Below are 16,981 nucleotides of genomic sequence, written 5' to 3' on the forward strand. Positions count from 1 at the left end.
GTATGAACCTGGAAATATAATTTCCCGTCTATAGTTATGCCAAGGTCTTTTTCTTGTGTAGTAGTCTCAATGATTTCTTTGTTCATGGTGTATTGTGCTCCGTTATCTTGACCTAGGTGGAGATGCTTACATTTTGATTTGTTGAATTTGAGAAGCCATTTATCCGACCAGTCCATTAGGCTATCAATATCACTCTGCAAGCTGCTCTGATCGTCGTTTGTATTCACTTTTTCGTAAAGTTGTGTATCGTCCGCAAATAGCTTTGTTATATTTTCGATTGCATTTGGGAGGTCATTGATGTAGATCGTAAACAGGATAGGACCGAGCACACTCCCCTGTGGAATGCCACTTGTGACCTGAGTCCATTCTGAGTGTTCACCATTGAGTACGACCCGTTGTTTTCTATCTGACAGAAAATGTTCTATACATTTCAATAGTTTCCCAGAAACATTATAACTCTTTAATTTGTGAATAAGACGCTGGTGCGGAGCTGTATCAAAAGTCTTCTGGAAATTGAGGTATATACAATCTAAATAGCATTTTGTTTATCTAGCTCTTCCGTCCATTTTTCCCATAACTTCTATAAGTTGAGTGACACAGGATCGACCTTTTCTGAAACCATATTGGTGCTTGGTAAAAAGTTTGCTTGTTTCCATATAATCTACCAGTTGGTCCCTCACTACTTTCTCTAAGGTTTTACAGATGATTGAAGTTAAGCTTATTTGTCTATAGTTGGAGGCTTCATGTTTTTGACCCTTCTTGTGTATCGGTGTGATATTGGCGGTTTTCCAAACTTCAGGCAGTTTACCGGTTTCTAAAGACATTTTGAATATGTTTGTTACTGGTTTGGTAATGCTATCTACTAACTATCTGCTAACTAAATAACAAAATGTTTAGAATACAGTGTGATGTTGACTCCGCAAGATTTAAGGAACTAATTGACTTAGGCAAACCGTCAAACTTATGGAAATACGGTCTCCTTTCATCTTTGTGCTTGCAAACAGCCAAGAAAATATCAAAACTATGGACTTTATCAATCACATCCGGGAATTGTCAGTTATGTGCTTCATATTCAAATGATATATTACTGCATCAAATTTCAAACTGTCCAGTCTTAAATGACAATCGACAATTAATGAACGGAAAGCTGTATTGTCTTCTGGGACACAACATCTACAGTGAACTTTTGAAGTTTGACAATATAACACAATGCAACATTCTTCTAGGAGCAAGTTGGACTCACGCTGATCCAGACATTATCTTATCCGCAACTTGTCCATTTCTTGTGAACTGCACTCTCTAAAGACGTGCCTGTATATACATTTCTATTTTGATTAACATTAATTTGTCCATTTACATTATGTAATTGTATTTATATGTCATATCTAGATCTCCCATAGGAGGAATTAAAGTTATGTATGTATGTCTATTATTTATTTGCATGCTTCGTTGTTATATTATCTTAACCTCAATAGAGCTTATGTTTATCATTATGTATTTTATGCGAGATAATTTGAACATTTGAGCATCACATGCACACAACTTTATGAGAATTATGGATGGTTTTCTCACGAAACCAGGATGAGTATATTAAAAACTTCTTCAAATGTTAATTTCTCAAAATGCATGACGCTGCGACGGTGTTTAGTATTCCGTTTCGGACAATTTCACAAGAGTGTTAACTGCAGTCTGACGATTTTTATACCGACTAATTTTATGCTATCACCGCCGTCTGTCACGTTCTCATTTACTTGAAATGAACACTCCACTGTAGTCGCCCAAATCAACACAGACATCATGAGTATACCGGTTTTTATAGATTTGCCCATAAATGAGCAGGTAAAATGCTAAATAACAAACCAGAGGACTTGTTTTCACTTTTAAAAAGCGAAGCTTAAATTGAATTTAGTTGGAGAGATTATGCTCATCCTCTAATTTCTTGACATATGTATACTGTAGTATACTCGACGTCACATACAACACATTTTCGAATTGAAGCTCTATTTATTAAACCGTCGGGACTTACCACTAGAGTTGTCTCTCTTTTATTTAATGTGAAGATAGTTCGCTTATATGCATGACGTGTTAATACCAACGAGTTGCTTATTAGCTTAAAAATCATGCGTAACAAATCCTTACGGGAAAATCCCATACTAATATCCACCATGTTGGTTTCTAGGGGATGATTTGTTTACAAACGAAGTTCGTAAGTTCCCGTCGAACTCCGGTGACAATCGTCTGCTTGATCAACTTCTTGGTATTGTACGTTGTTCGCGTAAAATAAATCCGAGATATCCGAAATAACGTGAAATGCATTCTGGGTTCTTCAGGTTTTGGACAAACCATTTAAACGTAAACAACATCTCCTAGCAACCCAATCACTGTAAACATGGCGGACTTTTTACAATGTAAATATTGGCACCGAAAATTAAAATCTGACCAGAATTTAACGATTCAATGTTTAGGGAGAAGCCGTTTGGCTAAACGAATGAGTAAGTCATTTAAGACAATTTAAATGATGGTAGGTGTCAATAAAGTCGTAGAAAATATTTTTATTCAAATTTTAACAGTATCTTATTTATGTGACGCCGAGTATAGTATACCATGATGTTTACAGACTGAACAAAGTTATTCCCTATACCTTATTACAATAAGGTATAATATGAGGCATGTGAAACCTGAACCACTTCTGAAGAAACATAAATTCACGCCACCTTCCTTTTGTAAGCCCTTTTTTATTATTAAAATCTTTCAAATGCTCCAAAATGTCTATGGCAGTATGTGCCATTGGCATTGCTAGAATAGATGTATTTTCACTTGTGGATGCCATTGACGAAGATAACATATTTTCCTGTTGTTTTCTTACTGAAAATGGATGTTTTTTCCTGTTAAAATGCTTTGTTAAAGATTATCACTTTCTGGTTAAGATCCAACATTTTTCTCTTCGAAGAAGCCACTTTTCGAAATAGATTTTTTCTAGCAATTATGTAAACAGTATTTACCTCATGAACGAAGATTATTTTTTTAATTGTTTTGAACGAGATTGAAAAATGTCAACTTTTAGTTTTTGCCCAAGTAACAAGAATGTCGCTGTACACAGGGATTTGGGTTTGGGGGGATAGGTCTTTGATGGTCGTTAGTCATGTTTTACAGGTTGTTGCAATATAGAGGTAAAATGCATTGGAAATGTCTTGTTTCTTGGGAAGGATAAAAAAAAGGTTGGTAATGGCAGGAGGTTGTTCTATAGGGAGGGGGTTGCTAGTACAGGTTTTGTTGTATTTAGAATCCATTGTAAACACACACGTGAGTGTGCTCTTGGCCATGGACTAGCATCGACTTATCTGACAAATTGGACCTACTATGTTTTTTTCATTGATTTTAGTAAAAAAATCTGCAATTTGACTTATTCTCCAGATCCACTTGTAGGTCCAAAACTATGGTATACAGGAATGAAGCTGCCATGATGATATTTTGCAGCTCCTTAAACTTTTGTTCACCGCAAACATTGTAACAGATGTGTACAGTAACAAGAACTTTTTCTCTATGAAAAATTCTCAGACTTCCATTTGTAAACAACCATGTCATAAGAGGTCTGACAGAATAATGATGATTTGTTAAAATTATTTTTATACAATGACAGACTAATGGGAAATCTTGAAGGCCATGTAAATATATGATTTTTAACCTGATTTCCTCCAGTACATTCTGATTGAAAAGATTTTGTGGAGTAGTTTATTTAAAGTGTCAAGTACATTACATTTCATACAAATCATAGTTAGATGTCTTTTGAATTTCTTTCTGCAAGTGTACATACATGTGTGTGATATAGTTTATCAATTTGTAAAGAAAAAAATACAACCAGGGTTCTCCATGACCTCTTTTTGCATAGCGCTGTACTATGAAAACAAAAAAGGGCCACATGTTCATTTGGTGTGCACCATGTATTCAAATTTTATGTCATGCATTGCAAATCGGCACAGTATTTCTCAGTTACTCCTGCTTATTAATCACCTATACCTGGCATAAATCAATATGATTGGCACATGTGTTTATTCTTATGGCAATACAATGTGAGATGGGTAATTTACGGGGGGGGGGGTTACGTGTCAGGGAGTGAAATGCATGTGTAAACAAATCTCTTATCTGTCAAATTTGCGATAATCACCGTCTGCAAAATCATTAAGAATCAAATAAGCCGAATGATTTTTACTGTTTTTTTTTAATGAACAAAATTTGATAACTTTTCATTTGATAATATAAAAAGTATCAAGAGTTTAATTCAATTTGACAAAGAGCCTTGTGATTGGAGAGGGAGGAAGACAATCTTGATATATACAACAATGCCTTAATGATCTTGGCATTTATCTGACACAGATAAGCAATCCAATTTGCCTAACTTTTATGAAAGGGTGATGGAATGACTCCCTAAAGCTTTAAAAGATTGTTTAATGACGAAAACAATATATGACTGTCTTAAGTTCCGATGGTTAAATTATAAAATACATATAAATTAATTTGAGATAAATACTGTAATCTGATTGGTTAAAATAATTTTGTTATATATCAATGGATAAAAAAATATTGGCATGCCCTATTCAGTTAAATTCAGAGCTACTTTTTTCAAGTTTAAAGATAAAAATATGTTTTAATAACATAAATTTTCCATGTGCATATTTTGTCTATTGCATGTCGCACAATAAACAATATGTGCATGGAAAATTTATGTTATTTTTCAATAGACAAAATTTTTATCATAGCCAATTCTTAAATATTTATTTAGCTCTAACACAGTTACAATAAGTGGTTTTGGCCAATCTTAAAATTACATGAATTGAACATATTTAACATGTGTTATATATAATGTATAGTAGTTACAAATGTAGCTTACTGAATTGAAGTTATAAAGGGTTATCAATTGATAAGACTTTTTTCTTTTTTCCATGCAGATATGAAATTGGAAGACAACCTCAGTAATTTAGGATTTTTACTGTTATACAATATACTTAGCTTTTTTATAATATTGAACATTTCGAAGTTTTTATATAAAGAAGAAATTTTCAGTTTTAGTTCATTTCTTACTGTGTTGAATAGATCACACTCAAATAAGAAATGTTCTTTGTCTTCAGTGTTAATATGGCATACAGGGCATATTCTATTGTTCTTTTGGAATATTAAGCTGATGAGAGCTAATTCTTATTTTGGATATCATGGATCTCTCGGCCAGTTTAGACACATCATCTATATAATTTAGTCTAGTTCCAGACTTATAAAGTTTTCTATAAAAAGATAATTTTGAGGAATTACTGATGAATTATGAAATTTGTTCTTGTAAATATTGATCTGATATTCTTTGTTTAATCATTGGTAGATTTATTTTTAGTGCACTTGGGTTATTCATTAAATAGCCAAAGCCCAAGGTATCTAGTAACCTTATGGTATTACTTGTCCAAGTGTTTGAATCCTTTGTAATATTAAAAATTAGGTATAAAAGAGTAGTATTATTGGAATAAATATGATTTAGAAGTCCAATGATTGAAAAATTAATTTTACATTGCAGGGACAATCTACATAGCTCTGCATGACAAGCATAGTTGCAAGATTTACAGTTAAACTTCAAGTAGTTCTTTAAAAAATTTAGTATGGAATTTTTCAAGGTGATTTGATGTGTTCTTTATAAGTAATTCATTTCCCCAAATTTCACTGCAGTAAAGCATACATGTAATTGGAGAAACTGAAGAGTCAAAAAGTTTCTCTAAAAGTCTACATGGGTTGTTTAATCCAATAACTTTCTTAATTTTGAAATAGGCTTTTCTAGCTTTGTCAATAAAAATATCTATTGCTAAATTGAAATTTCCATTGTATTTAATGGTTAAACCCAAATATGTATAATGTGTTACAGTTTCAAGAGGTAAATTGTTATAAATGAATGAATTTTCACATGTTTTACCATTAGAATTAAGATAATAACTTTAGATTTGTCTGCATTGACCTCAGGTTTCCATGATTTACAATAAGAGTGCAATTTATCTAAACAATGTTGTAAACCAGACTGACTTTCTGACAATATAACAATGTCATCAGCATATAGGAGAATGTTAAATGAGGATTCTTCTGTGATCACTGGATCTGTCTCTGGATGATCAATATGTTTTGTTAAATCATTAATAAAGAAATTAAATAAAATAGGGCTTCGAACATCTCCTTGTTTCACTCCACGCTCGGAGGGAAAGATTGGATTTAGACCATTATCAAATTTAATTCTGAATGATGTATTTGTATACATTGATATGAGAATATTTTATATTAACGGTGGGAATTTATTTTTTAGAATTTTATAGAAAAGCTCTTTTCTCCACATGGTATCAAAAGCCTTTTTAAGGTCTATAAATGCTGCAAAAGCTTTTTTGTGTTTTGATTTTTTTGCATTGACAATTGATTTTAATGTAAATAAGTTTTTAAGACTTTTTTCTTTGAATCCAATTTGGTTTGTACTTAGAAGGTTACTTGTTTTTTATAAAATATAAGATTTTGTTAAGTATGACTTTGTTGAAAAGTTTTCCAAGGTTAGATGTGATTACCTGTAATTACCGGGATCACCTTTTTTTATGTATTAGCACTAAGTAGCTTTCGCTCCATATTTTTGGGAACGAGCCACTTTAAAATACTATATTACATAGTTTATGAAGTGGTTTTATTAGAAAGTCTACAGCATTCTTAATCATTTTGTTTGAATTCATATCAGATAAGGTTGATTTCCTATTTTTGAGTGAACTAATAGCTTTTTTAATACCATCTATCTTGATTTCCTCTTCATATTTGAAAGTGAAAGATGATTCATGTTTTAGTTCATTAAATAGTTTATTATATTCATCATCTATATTGTTTTGAAAGTTAATGTTATTATCATTTTCCTTATTTAAGTTATTTAAGGTCTTATAAAATTCAGTAAAAGTATTAAGAGGAATATTTGTCTACCAGTGATTTCTTTAGAGCTGTGGGCTGGGGAAGAGTTCTCTAGAGCTGTGGGCCTATGGCCTGGGGAAGAGTTCTTTAGAGCTGTGGCCTGGGGAAGAGTTCTCTAGAGCTGTGGCCTGGGGAAGAGTTCTTTAGAGCTGTGGGCTGGGGAAGAGTTCTCTAGAGCTGTGGGCCTATGGCCTGGGGAAGAGTTCTCTAGAGTGTGGGCTTGGGGAAGATTTCTCTAGAGCTGTGGTCCTATGGCCTAGGGAAGAGTTCTTTAGAGCTGTGGCCTGGGGAAGAGTTCTCTAGAGCTGTTGGCCTGGGGAAGAGTTCTCTAGAGCTGTGGGCCTATGGCCCAGGGAAGAGTTCTCTAGAGCTGTGGCCTGGGGAAGAGAAAACTATTATTACATGTATAATATCAACCTTAGAAGTCAAAACTACCCAATTATCTTCTATTAAAATTCATCTACAGTAAATGCCTCTGAAATGAAATCCTAGCAATATCACAAGAACCTATAAGCTATAAACATCATGTAATACATGTTATTAAAACTTATGAATATAGTACAATGGAAGTATACCATGAAGGGATGAATCATTGATATAGAATTCAGTGATATCTGTATACTAATTCTAGGCACTTACATTTCAGGTTCTGGAACTACGTGGATATTTGAAGGGAGTAGGTGCTGATATATCTGCTGAAGCTTTAGAAGGAAACAATTTAGGAGACCTCCGTCAAATAATTGAAGCAAGCAAATTTTTGTGGGAAAATTTAAACAATGATGCTGGTAAGAAATCTAAATGTGTGAAATCTTGTAGTCTAAGTCATTTTCTGTGGGTTATCTCACCAATGTTGGATTGTGTGAAGAAGTCCGAAAACTGATCCTACCATATGGATAGCACAGTGTACATCTCACCAATGTTGGTTATGTTAGAAGGAATGGGGATTTTTCTTTATCAAAAAATGGCTGTCTCAGAATATGGGTTCAGTGTTCCCTGACAAATTAACTCAGTCATGAATAAATCAAAGAGTTATTGCCCATTTTTCTAAAGTTTCTGTGCTTCCTTTGTAATTTCTGTCATTCTTAACATTTCAGTTAATAACAAATCAACATTATTTTTTTTTTATAAAACACAAGTTTGTGACATCAAATGGATGACAAATTTTTGGAAACCAAATTTGACATGTGGTACCCACTGCCTGGGTCTTTCATGGACACCCTCTGAAAAACTTCCTTAGAACATGCAGCTTTGCTGTCCTTGGAGCAGAATACAGGAAAAAAAATTATATCTCCAAAACTGTTAGGTTTAGTCAAATTCTTTCATTTGCTGCAATGATCCTTATTATAAGGCTAACAAAAGTCTCTAGGGATAAAAATTGTCAGATGACTCCATGTAAGAGTTACTGCCCTTGAAAAATAGTGAAAAATGATTTTTTTTTCTGAAATGATCCTTTTGATAAGTCCTACTAAAGTCTTCTTGAGTCAAAAATTGTTGGACATATTGTCAAATTGATTGCCCTTAAAAGGTGAAATTTAACAAGGTGAGCCATTCAGGCTCTTAGGAGCCTCTTGTTTAGATACTCAACATACTAAAGTGTTATATGAATGATTTTGCATCTTTGAAATTGGGATCAGCTCACCAGCCAATGCTGGTAAAAGTAGCAGCTGGCTTGCAGAAACTTAGCTTCCAAGCCAGTGTATCCTATATGAAGTTCTTTTTAGATTAAGGGCTGGGGCTTGTTGTTTGAAGACTGATATTGTTCTCTGACTTTTTATTACATTATCACAAAAAAAGTGATAAATATAAATAAATATTGATGTTATTCATTTAATTAGCTTTAAAATCAATACCTTAACATTTTACTGTGCAGTTAAAGAATATGGTGAAAGATAGATATAAATTTCATAATAGGTTGAAAATGCCCTGCACATTTTAATTTTATTTATATAAACATAATAAATTGTATAAATGTAGCCAGTCAAAACTGACGTCTCTTATCACATTAATTTAATATTGGGTTTGTATCTATCATATGTCGAGTGTATTTCAACAACAAAAATGGTGAGATGTATCTGTCTACTTACTGTTTAGATCTTTAACGTTATGGTGCTCCATCTGGAATTACCTGGTACATTGTATCTGTCTATTTACTGTTTAGATCTTTAACGTTATGGGGCTCCATCTGGAATTGCCTGGTACATTGTAGTATCTGTCTACTTACTGTTTACATATGTAAATCTTTAACATTAGGGGCTCCATCTGGAATTACTTGGTATCTGTTAGTTTATTGGATAAAATTAAATCCTGCTTAAATTTCTCTTCTGAAAAATTACATTTAATGAATATACATACATGTATTTGTATTGTCATAATATGACCTGCACTATTACTACAGATTAAGGCTACACTTAAAATAATATTCATTTCCCCACACCGAATCCTAGCTTCTGGCTTTGGGTAGATTGGTAGGGAAAATTTTTTCCCTTAAGTTCATATGATTCTGTAAAAACCGTAGGTAGGGTAAGGGGAAACAAACTTCATTTTAATTTTCGCCTAATGCTATTTTTATAATTCATTTTCTGTTAGATGTGGAAATGACTATAAATAGCATTATCTCTCTGATACTGGTGCTGCCACCTGCACAGATTCAAGAACCAGTACTTCAGTTTTGTGAAGCTGTTGGAAAGTCAAATAGTGGAGATAAAAGAGCAGGATTAAGAATGAAACTGTAAGTACACCTTTCTTGTATCACAAGAACTTGGCTATGATAATACATGTACTATCTTTAAAGTATAAATTAATATCAGTCATTTGAATGAAAAAAATATTGTTAACTGTAACTCTGTTATTGCTGAACTGCCATTTTTAAAGATACAGACTATAATTTTTCTGTTTTTAGCTTTCCTTAATAGTCTTTCAAGATTTTAACATTTGTTTTGCTTTTAGTAAGATGTATGGGAGGATGTTATTCTGTTATATTATTGTTTTATGCTGCAATTGATAAAAAAAATTGTGTGTTTAATATTTTTTAGGTAACTTTATAGAAGCCTCAGTGTGTAACATTTCCTGTACTGTATTAACAACTTGTACTTTTTATAGGTTAACAAATTTATTTTCTGGATTGGATGAAAAGAGTTCCTCTCGAGCAGATGTTTACCTCACTCTGATAAAACTTGGTCATCAATGTGATTTACTGAGCATGGTCAACACAAACTTACAGATGGTTAGTGTTCTAGTGACCTTTGACATTTACCCAGGTCCTATTAAAATTAACAAATAGCCATCAACTCTGTAAGAAAACCAAAATATGTGCATAGTGTTGTAGAGATGTGAGAAAAATGCCCTTCAGAAAATTTACCCAATTAACCCTAATTAAATTGAAAGTTGTAGAAGATCCAGTCTCGCATTAGGGATTATTTTTAGTTTCTAGAGAATCCATTTAATGTTTACCCCCTTGCTATTGTACTTGTCAAGTTTTTATGTACATTTTAGGTGAAGAAATGGTCTAAACAGTGGGATATATCCAACACAAAGTTACAAAATATTCTCAGAAGTTTACATGATGCACTGTTAGATGCTAAAACAAGGTAATAATAGGGATTCAAAGAAAAAAAACATTTTTCTGCTTTCCACACATTAACTCGAGTATCTATGAAATTGTACAATGTTCTCTACCATGAAAAAGAAGGTTGGGATTGATTCAATGGATTATAGAATTAGGCACTTAAACAGGATAAAAACAACAAAGTTCAATGAAGTCAGTAAAGGTGAACAGATCTCTATGAAATTATATGACAATGTCCCTTGTTATAAAAGAAAGGTTGCATTTAATGTTATTAAAAAAAAACAGAAAAAAAAGAATGAAAGTGGTAAAAGAACAATTTTACTGTTAAAAATTTGCAAGTAGACATGTACCAAATAAAACAAATGTCATCCTTGTGAGAATCTTATGAAGTGATAAGTTTATCATAATTCAGAGCTGGATCAAGCTTTAACGGTTGTGTCAATACTTGTTGTCCAGGGTTTGACCTCAGCAGTTGTATCAAGTTGCACACAGCAAGGCATTTTATTAGAAGAATGTACATTTATTTTCACTGCCCATAATACAAAAAAAACATTGAATATTTATGGCAGATATTATTATAGAAATTATCGGTTAATGATCTTTCTGTTTTTTTTTTTTCAGTGAGGCAGCAACCAAAGTGATGATAGAGTTATTGGGTACATACACAGAAGATAATGCTTCACAAGCCAGAGATGATGCACATAGGTAAATAGTTGTACAGATAAGTCAAATCAAAGTTTAATATATAAAATAACTTTCTTTCTTTTTACTGTTGTACTTAGTTGTACAATGTTTTGTTTGTAATGTACATATACTGTCCTAAATCACTGAGTTTGGGTATTTTTGCTCTTGTACTTAGTTGTACTGTGTTTTGTTTGTAATGTACATATACTGTCCTAAATCACTGAGTTTGGGTATTTTTACTCCATTTACACAATGAAAATGAAAACAAAAATCTTTATCATAAAAGTTTATGAATAACAAATGATTGTTCCAACACAGCGAATGGATTTAAATTGTACATGGAACTGACATGATGACAACCATGGAGCATTTAAAGTGACAAACTTAACATATGGGATACTTATTCTTGTTTGAGGTGCTTTCACATCAGCCCCCGAGTCCTATTTAGAACATCAGTTAGATAATTATAATTTTTGCAAACCATCTCTAAGAGATGGAAATCTGATAGGGCAATTGCTTGATATCATGTTTATTTTCAGATGTATAGTTACACACTTAGCAGACCCTGTCACATTTTTAATGGATCACCTTTTACTTTTAAAACCTGTTAAGTTCCTGGAAGGAGAACTTATTCATGATGTAAGTAACCATTTTTAAAGATGTATTAATCTAATGGCCTATTGCTATACAAAACAAGATGGAGCCAAGGGATCCAGAAAAATCATGTGATTGTTTTATGTTCGATCATGTTACTGGCAGAAATTGTTCTGCACTTGGCAAACCAGATTTGACATCTCTACCATATATGTCAGCTTTTTTGGCATACTACTGTTTTTAGCTGTTTTTAGTCCCTTACTGGCGGCTTTAGGTTTGCACTCTGTCCATATGTCTGTCATGCTTGCCGGTATTTATTTGATATTTGGTTCATTGCTTTACCATGGCAAGTTACAAATCAAGTTCAGATTGTTCTTATTTGAATTATGGCCCTTGGACTTAAAGAATTAATACAGACTTGAAGTTACCCCCACTTTTTTTTGTTAACAAATTTCACATGAAGTTTGCATTCTTTTCTCTTCCACAAAAATTTCTTCTGGCAGGGGACTTTGTATTGCCATGCAATACTCTCAGAATGCTGTTTTTTGTTTTGTTTTTACTCTTTGTCAGAAATTTTGTCAAAAGTTGGATAATAATTTTACATTTATAAAAGCTGTAACACATACTGTAGCAGATCTCCATTGTTCCTTTGAGTGCATGTTTTTGTTTTCATGGTTTTCAAATCTGTAATTTCAATTCCAGGCAAAATGCAAAATTTTAATTGAAAGCTTTCATGCTGTAATGATATCCACAAAATTCAAGAATACACAAACTAATTTAAAAGTTTTGACAAATCAAACAATTTTAGATTGCCATTGAAAAACTATGCTCTTAAAATAGAAACCCCAATGAATATTTTTTTATGATTTTAGCTGTTATCCATCTTTGTATCTGGGACTATAGCACAGTACCTCCAGTTTTACAAGACAAACACGGACTTTGTTAAATCTATAGGTAAGACTACACTGAGTTGTAATTATCTCCCCTTTAACCTTTATTTTTGTGTTTATTGAATATTTGTACAAAGTTATGTTGTAAATGATGTGAAGAAAAGGGAATTAGGGTTTCAATATCACTGATTGAATACAAAAGAGATTGCTAAATGTTTTCAAATGCATGTTTATATATAAGTTGTTAAGAGTGTTTAAAAATTGAATGTATGATAAATTTTCCTATTCAAAATGTTGTAAGATTTCAAAACAACTAGAAAAACAACTTGTCTTGTACACATTAAACTTATGTTAACAGGTCTGTCTCATGAAGAAAACTTAAGGAAAATGAGAATGTTGACATTTATCCAGATGGCAGAGAATAAAAAAGAACTGGACTATAGTCTTGTCCAACAGGAATTGAACCTTGAAGAAAATGAAATGGAAGATTTCATTATTGATAGTAGGAATTTATTTATACATTATGTAAACAATTGTATTTGAAAAGTTACTTTGAAAAATTCTTGGTTCAAATTCTAAAAGAGAAAAAAAGTGAGATATTCAGTCAATAAATTATTTGGCTTGCCTCTGAGTGCAGTATACAATTTTGGAAGTTGTGTTATATGTTGGAATTACTCAAGTTTCTGCAGTGTTAAAAAACTTATTTGTGTAGAAAATGACAAAAGCATTTTTATATACATATTACCTTGTTTGATATTCCGAGTTGGAGATTTTCTTTTTATCTTTATTTACAGTTAAGTTCTATAATGATTTGGTCTTATCATCATGAACATTTTAGGCATTTACACCATAAATACATGCTGTTTTATGAGTCTGATTGGAACAGCAGTGTTGTATTGACAGATGTTCTTTGTTTCTGACCTGAATTGAATTGATGTCTCAATTTCCTTTGTATTTTGCAGTCTGTCCTATCACTATTTCTATTTCCAATCAGTAATAGTTAAAATTGATTATTTTTTTTCAGTATTAAGAACCAAGTCAGTTCGAGTTAAGATTGATCAGATGCAGAAGAAAGTAGTTATCCACTCAGCTATCCACCGACAGTTTGGTAGACAACATTGGCAGATGATTCAACAGACATTACTCCATTGGAAAGACAACTTGGATCAAGTTCAAACCAGTTTGAAGCAGCTGGATATGTTACATGCAGCACAAATTGGGGCCCAGTAAGGGGACATTAAAACATTTTGTCTGTTGTTGGAAAATAAAGTGCTCATCAGTTTATGTAAAGTTGATTGAAGTAGTTTACCATACTTGTAAGAATATCAAATTTTGAGATGAATAAAAACTTGAAATCAATCTGTTTGAATTCTGTGCACAGATTATGAAATCTCATCTTTCAGGCAATTAAATGTACCATATATACCATGTACCATTTTTTGTAGTATTTAAGGCCAAAAAACTCTGACCTATAAGATAATAAAATGCTACACGAGGTGCAGCTTGTTACTGACACAGAGGTCTCACCCTGATTGTGATGCTGCTCGAGGTGCAGCTTGCTACTAACACAGAGGTCTCACCCTGATTGTGATGCTACGCAAGGTGCAGCTTGCTATTAACACAGAGGTCTCACCCTGATTGTGATGCTACGCGAGGTGCAGCTTGCTACTAACACGGAGGTCTAACCCTGATTGTGATGCTACGTGAGGTGCAGCTTGCTACTAACACAGAGGTCTAACCCTGATTGTGATGCTGCTTGAGGTGCAGCTTGCTACTAAAACAGAGATCTCACCCTGATTGTGATGCTGCTCGAGGTGCAGCTTGTTACTAACACAGAGGTCTAACCCTGATTGTGATGCTACGCGAAGTACAGCTTGCTACTAACACAGAGGTCTAACCCTGATTGTGATGCTACGTGAGGTGCAGCTTGCTACTAACACAGAGGTCTCGCCCTGATTGTGATGCTACGCGAAGTGCATCTTGCTACTAACACAGAGGTCTAACCCTGATTGTGATGCTGCTCAAGGTGCAGCTTGCTACTAACACAGAGGTCTAACCCTGATTGTGATGCTACATGAGGTGCAGCTTGCTACTAACACAGAGGTCTCACCCTGATTGTGATGCTGCTCGAGGTGTAGCTTGCTACTAACACAGAGGTCTAACCCTGATTGTGATGCTCCACGAGGTGCAGCTTGCTACTAACACAGAGATCTCACCCTGATTGTGATGCTGCTCGAGATGCAGCTTGTTACTAACACAGAGGTCTAACCCTGATTGTGATGCTACGCGAGGTGCAGCTTGCTACTAACACAGAGGTCTAACCCTGATTGTGATTATACGCGAGGTGCAGCTTGCTACTAACACAGAGGTCTAACCCTGATTGTGATGCTACACAAGGTGCAGCTTGCTACTAACAGAGAGGTCTCACCCTGATTGTGATGCTACATGAGGTGCAGCTTGCTACTAACACAGAGGTCTCACCCTGATTGTGATGCTGCTCGAGGTGTAGCTTGCTACTAACACAGAGGTCTAATCCTGATTGTGATGCTACACGAGGAGCAGCTTGCTACTAACACAGAGGTCTAACCCTGATTGTGATGCTGCTCGAGATGCAGCTTGTTACTAACACAGAGGTCTAACCCCGATTGTGATGCTACGCGAGGTGCAGCTTGCTACTAACACAGAGGTCTAACCCTGATTGTGATGCTGCTCAAGGTGCAGCTTGCTACTAACACAGAGGTCTAACCCTGATTGTGATGCTACATGAGGTGCAGCTTGCTACTAACACAGAGGTCTCACCCTGATTGTGCTGCTCGAGGTGTAGCTTGCTACTAACACAGAGGTCTAACCCTGATTGTGATGCTCCACGAGGTGCAGCTTGCTACTAACACAGAGATCTCACCCTGATTGTGATGCTGCTCGAGATGCAGCTTGTTACTAACACAGAGGTCTAACCCTGATTGTGATGCTACGCGAGGTGCAGCTTGCTACTAACACAGAGGTCTAACCCTGATTGTGATTATACGCGAGGTGCAGCTTGCTACTAACACAGAGGTCTAACCCTGATTGTGATGCTACACAAGGTGCAGCTTGCTACTAACAGAGAGGTCTCACCCTGATTGTGATGCTACATGAGGTGCAGCTTGCTACTAACACAGAGGTCTCACCCTGATTGTGATGCTGCTCGAGGTGTAGCTTGCTACTAACACAGAGGTCTAATCCTGATTGTGATGCTACACGAGGAGCAGCTTGCTACTAACACAGAGGTCTAACCCTGATTGTGATGCTGCTCGAGATGCAGCTTGTTACTAACACAGAGGTCTAACCCTGATTGTGATGCTACGCGAGGTGCAGCTTGCTACTAACACAGAGGTCTAACCCTGATTGTGATGCTACGCAAGGTGCAGCTTGATACTAACACAGAGGTCTAACCCCGATTGTGATGCTGCTCGAGGTGCAGCTTGATACTAACAGAGGTCTCACCCTGATTGTGATGCTACGGGAGGTGCAGCTTGTTACTAACACAGAGGTCTAACCCTGATTGTGATACTATGCGAGGTGCAGCTTGATACTTACAGAGAGGTCCAACCCTGATTGTGATGCTGCTTGAGGTGCAGCTTGCTACTAACACAGAGGTCTAACCCTGATTGTGATGCTACGCGAAGTGCAGCTTGCTACTAATACAGAGGTCTAACCTTGATTGTGATGCTGCTCGAGGTGCAGCTTGCTACTAACACAGAGGTCTAACCCTGATTGTGATGCTACGTGAGGTGCAGCTTGCTACTAACATAGAGGTCTAACCCTGATTGTGATTAGACATTTGACATAAGAATTTTGACCTCAAATGCCTTAATGATTCAAATCAAAACCTCTAAAATCAATCCCCATCTTCCTCGAGTATGTTACTTAGTTGTGAATTTCGAAGAGATCCATTCCCTTTTATTAGAAAAAGTCTTGTTTCTGACCCATTCTTAATTGGCTCAAGTCACAATTCCAAAAACCAATACCAGTCTCCTTTTGAGCTATGGCTCCTTGTTGTACAATTTAAAAGAGATCCATTCACTTTTACTTAAGTTATTGTCTGGACATCATGAAAACCCTTGCTCTTGGTCCCTTATTCACAACTGGTTCATCATAGCCCACAAAATGAATCCAAGCCTGCCTTAGTTGATATAGTAGCTTGTGGTACAATTGTTTAACAATCCATTTACTTTAATATAGTCAATTTCATATCTAGACATCAGGAAAATGCTTGTTGAAGTTCCACATTCTTAAACTGTTCATG

The 16,981-nt window shown here is 34.8% G+C and overlaps 1 protein-coding gene across 1 annotated transcript; it reads left to right on the plus strand.

Annotated features, from left to right (window-relative positions):
• Window positions 1-1,719: 1,719 nt before the first annotated feature.
• Window positions 1,720-14,055, plus strand: LOC148608737 (eukaryotic translation initiation factor 3 subunit M-like). The gene is made up of 10 exons (XM_088541383.1): window positions 1,720-1,839; window positions 7,610-7,748; window positions 9,550-9,691; window positions 10,063-10,186; window positions 10,456-10,550; window positions 11,150-11,233; window positions 11,752-11,851; window positions 12,679-12,760; window positions 13,055-13,198; window positions 13,721-14,055. Exons 1-10 carry the CDS (start codon window positions 1,798-1,800, stop codon window positions 13,924-13,926), a joined length of 1,158 nt encoding a protein of 385 aa, XP_088397509.1. The 5' UTR covers window positions 1,720-1,797; the 3' UTR covers window positions 13,927-14,055.
• Window positions 14,056-16,981: the final 2,926 nt, after the last annotated feature.

This window comes from Perna viridis, chromosome 8 (genome assembly GCF_037379345.1).
Source record: "Perna viridis isolate PV_CMFRI_1.1 ecotype Kerala chromosome 8, ASM3737934v1, whole genome shotgun sequence".
NCBI lineage: Eukaryota > Metazoa > Mollusca > Bivalvia > Mytilida > Mytilidae > Perna > Perna viridis.

Bases quoted from the DNA above. Each gene is read 5' to 3' on its own strand.
- LOC148608737 (XM_088541383.1), top strand. From the start codon at position 1,798: ATGAGTATACCGGTTTTTATAGATTTGCCCATAAATGAGCAG. The intron at 11,234-11,751 runs GTAAATAGTTGT...GTTTATTTTCAG, and splicing joins GCCAGAGATGATGCACATAG to ATGTATAGTTACACACTTAG. The intron at 13,199-13,720 runs GTAGGAATTTAT...ATTTTTTTTCAG, and splicing joins GGAAGATTTCATTATTGATA to TATTAAGAACCAAGTCAGTT.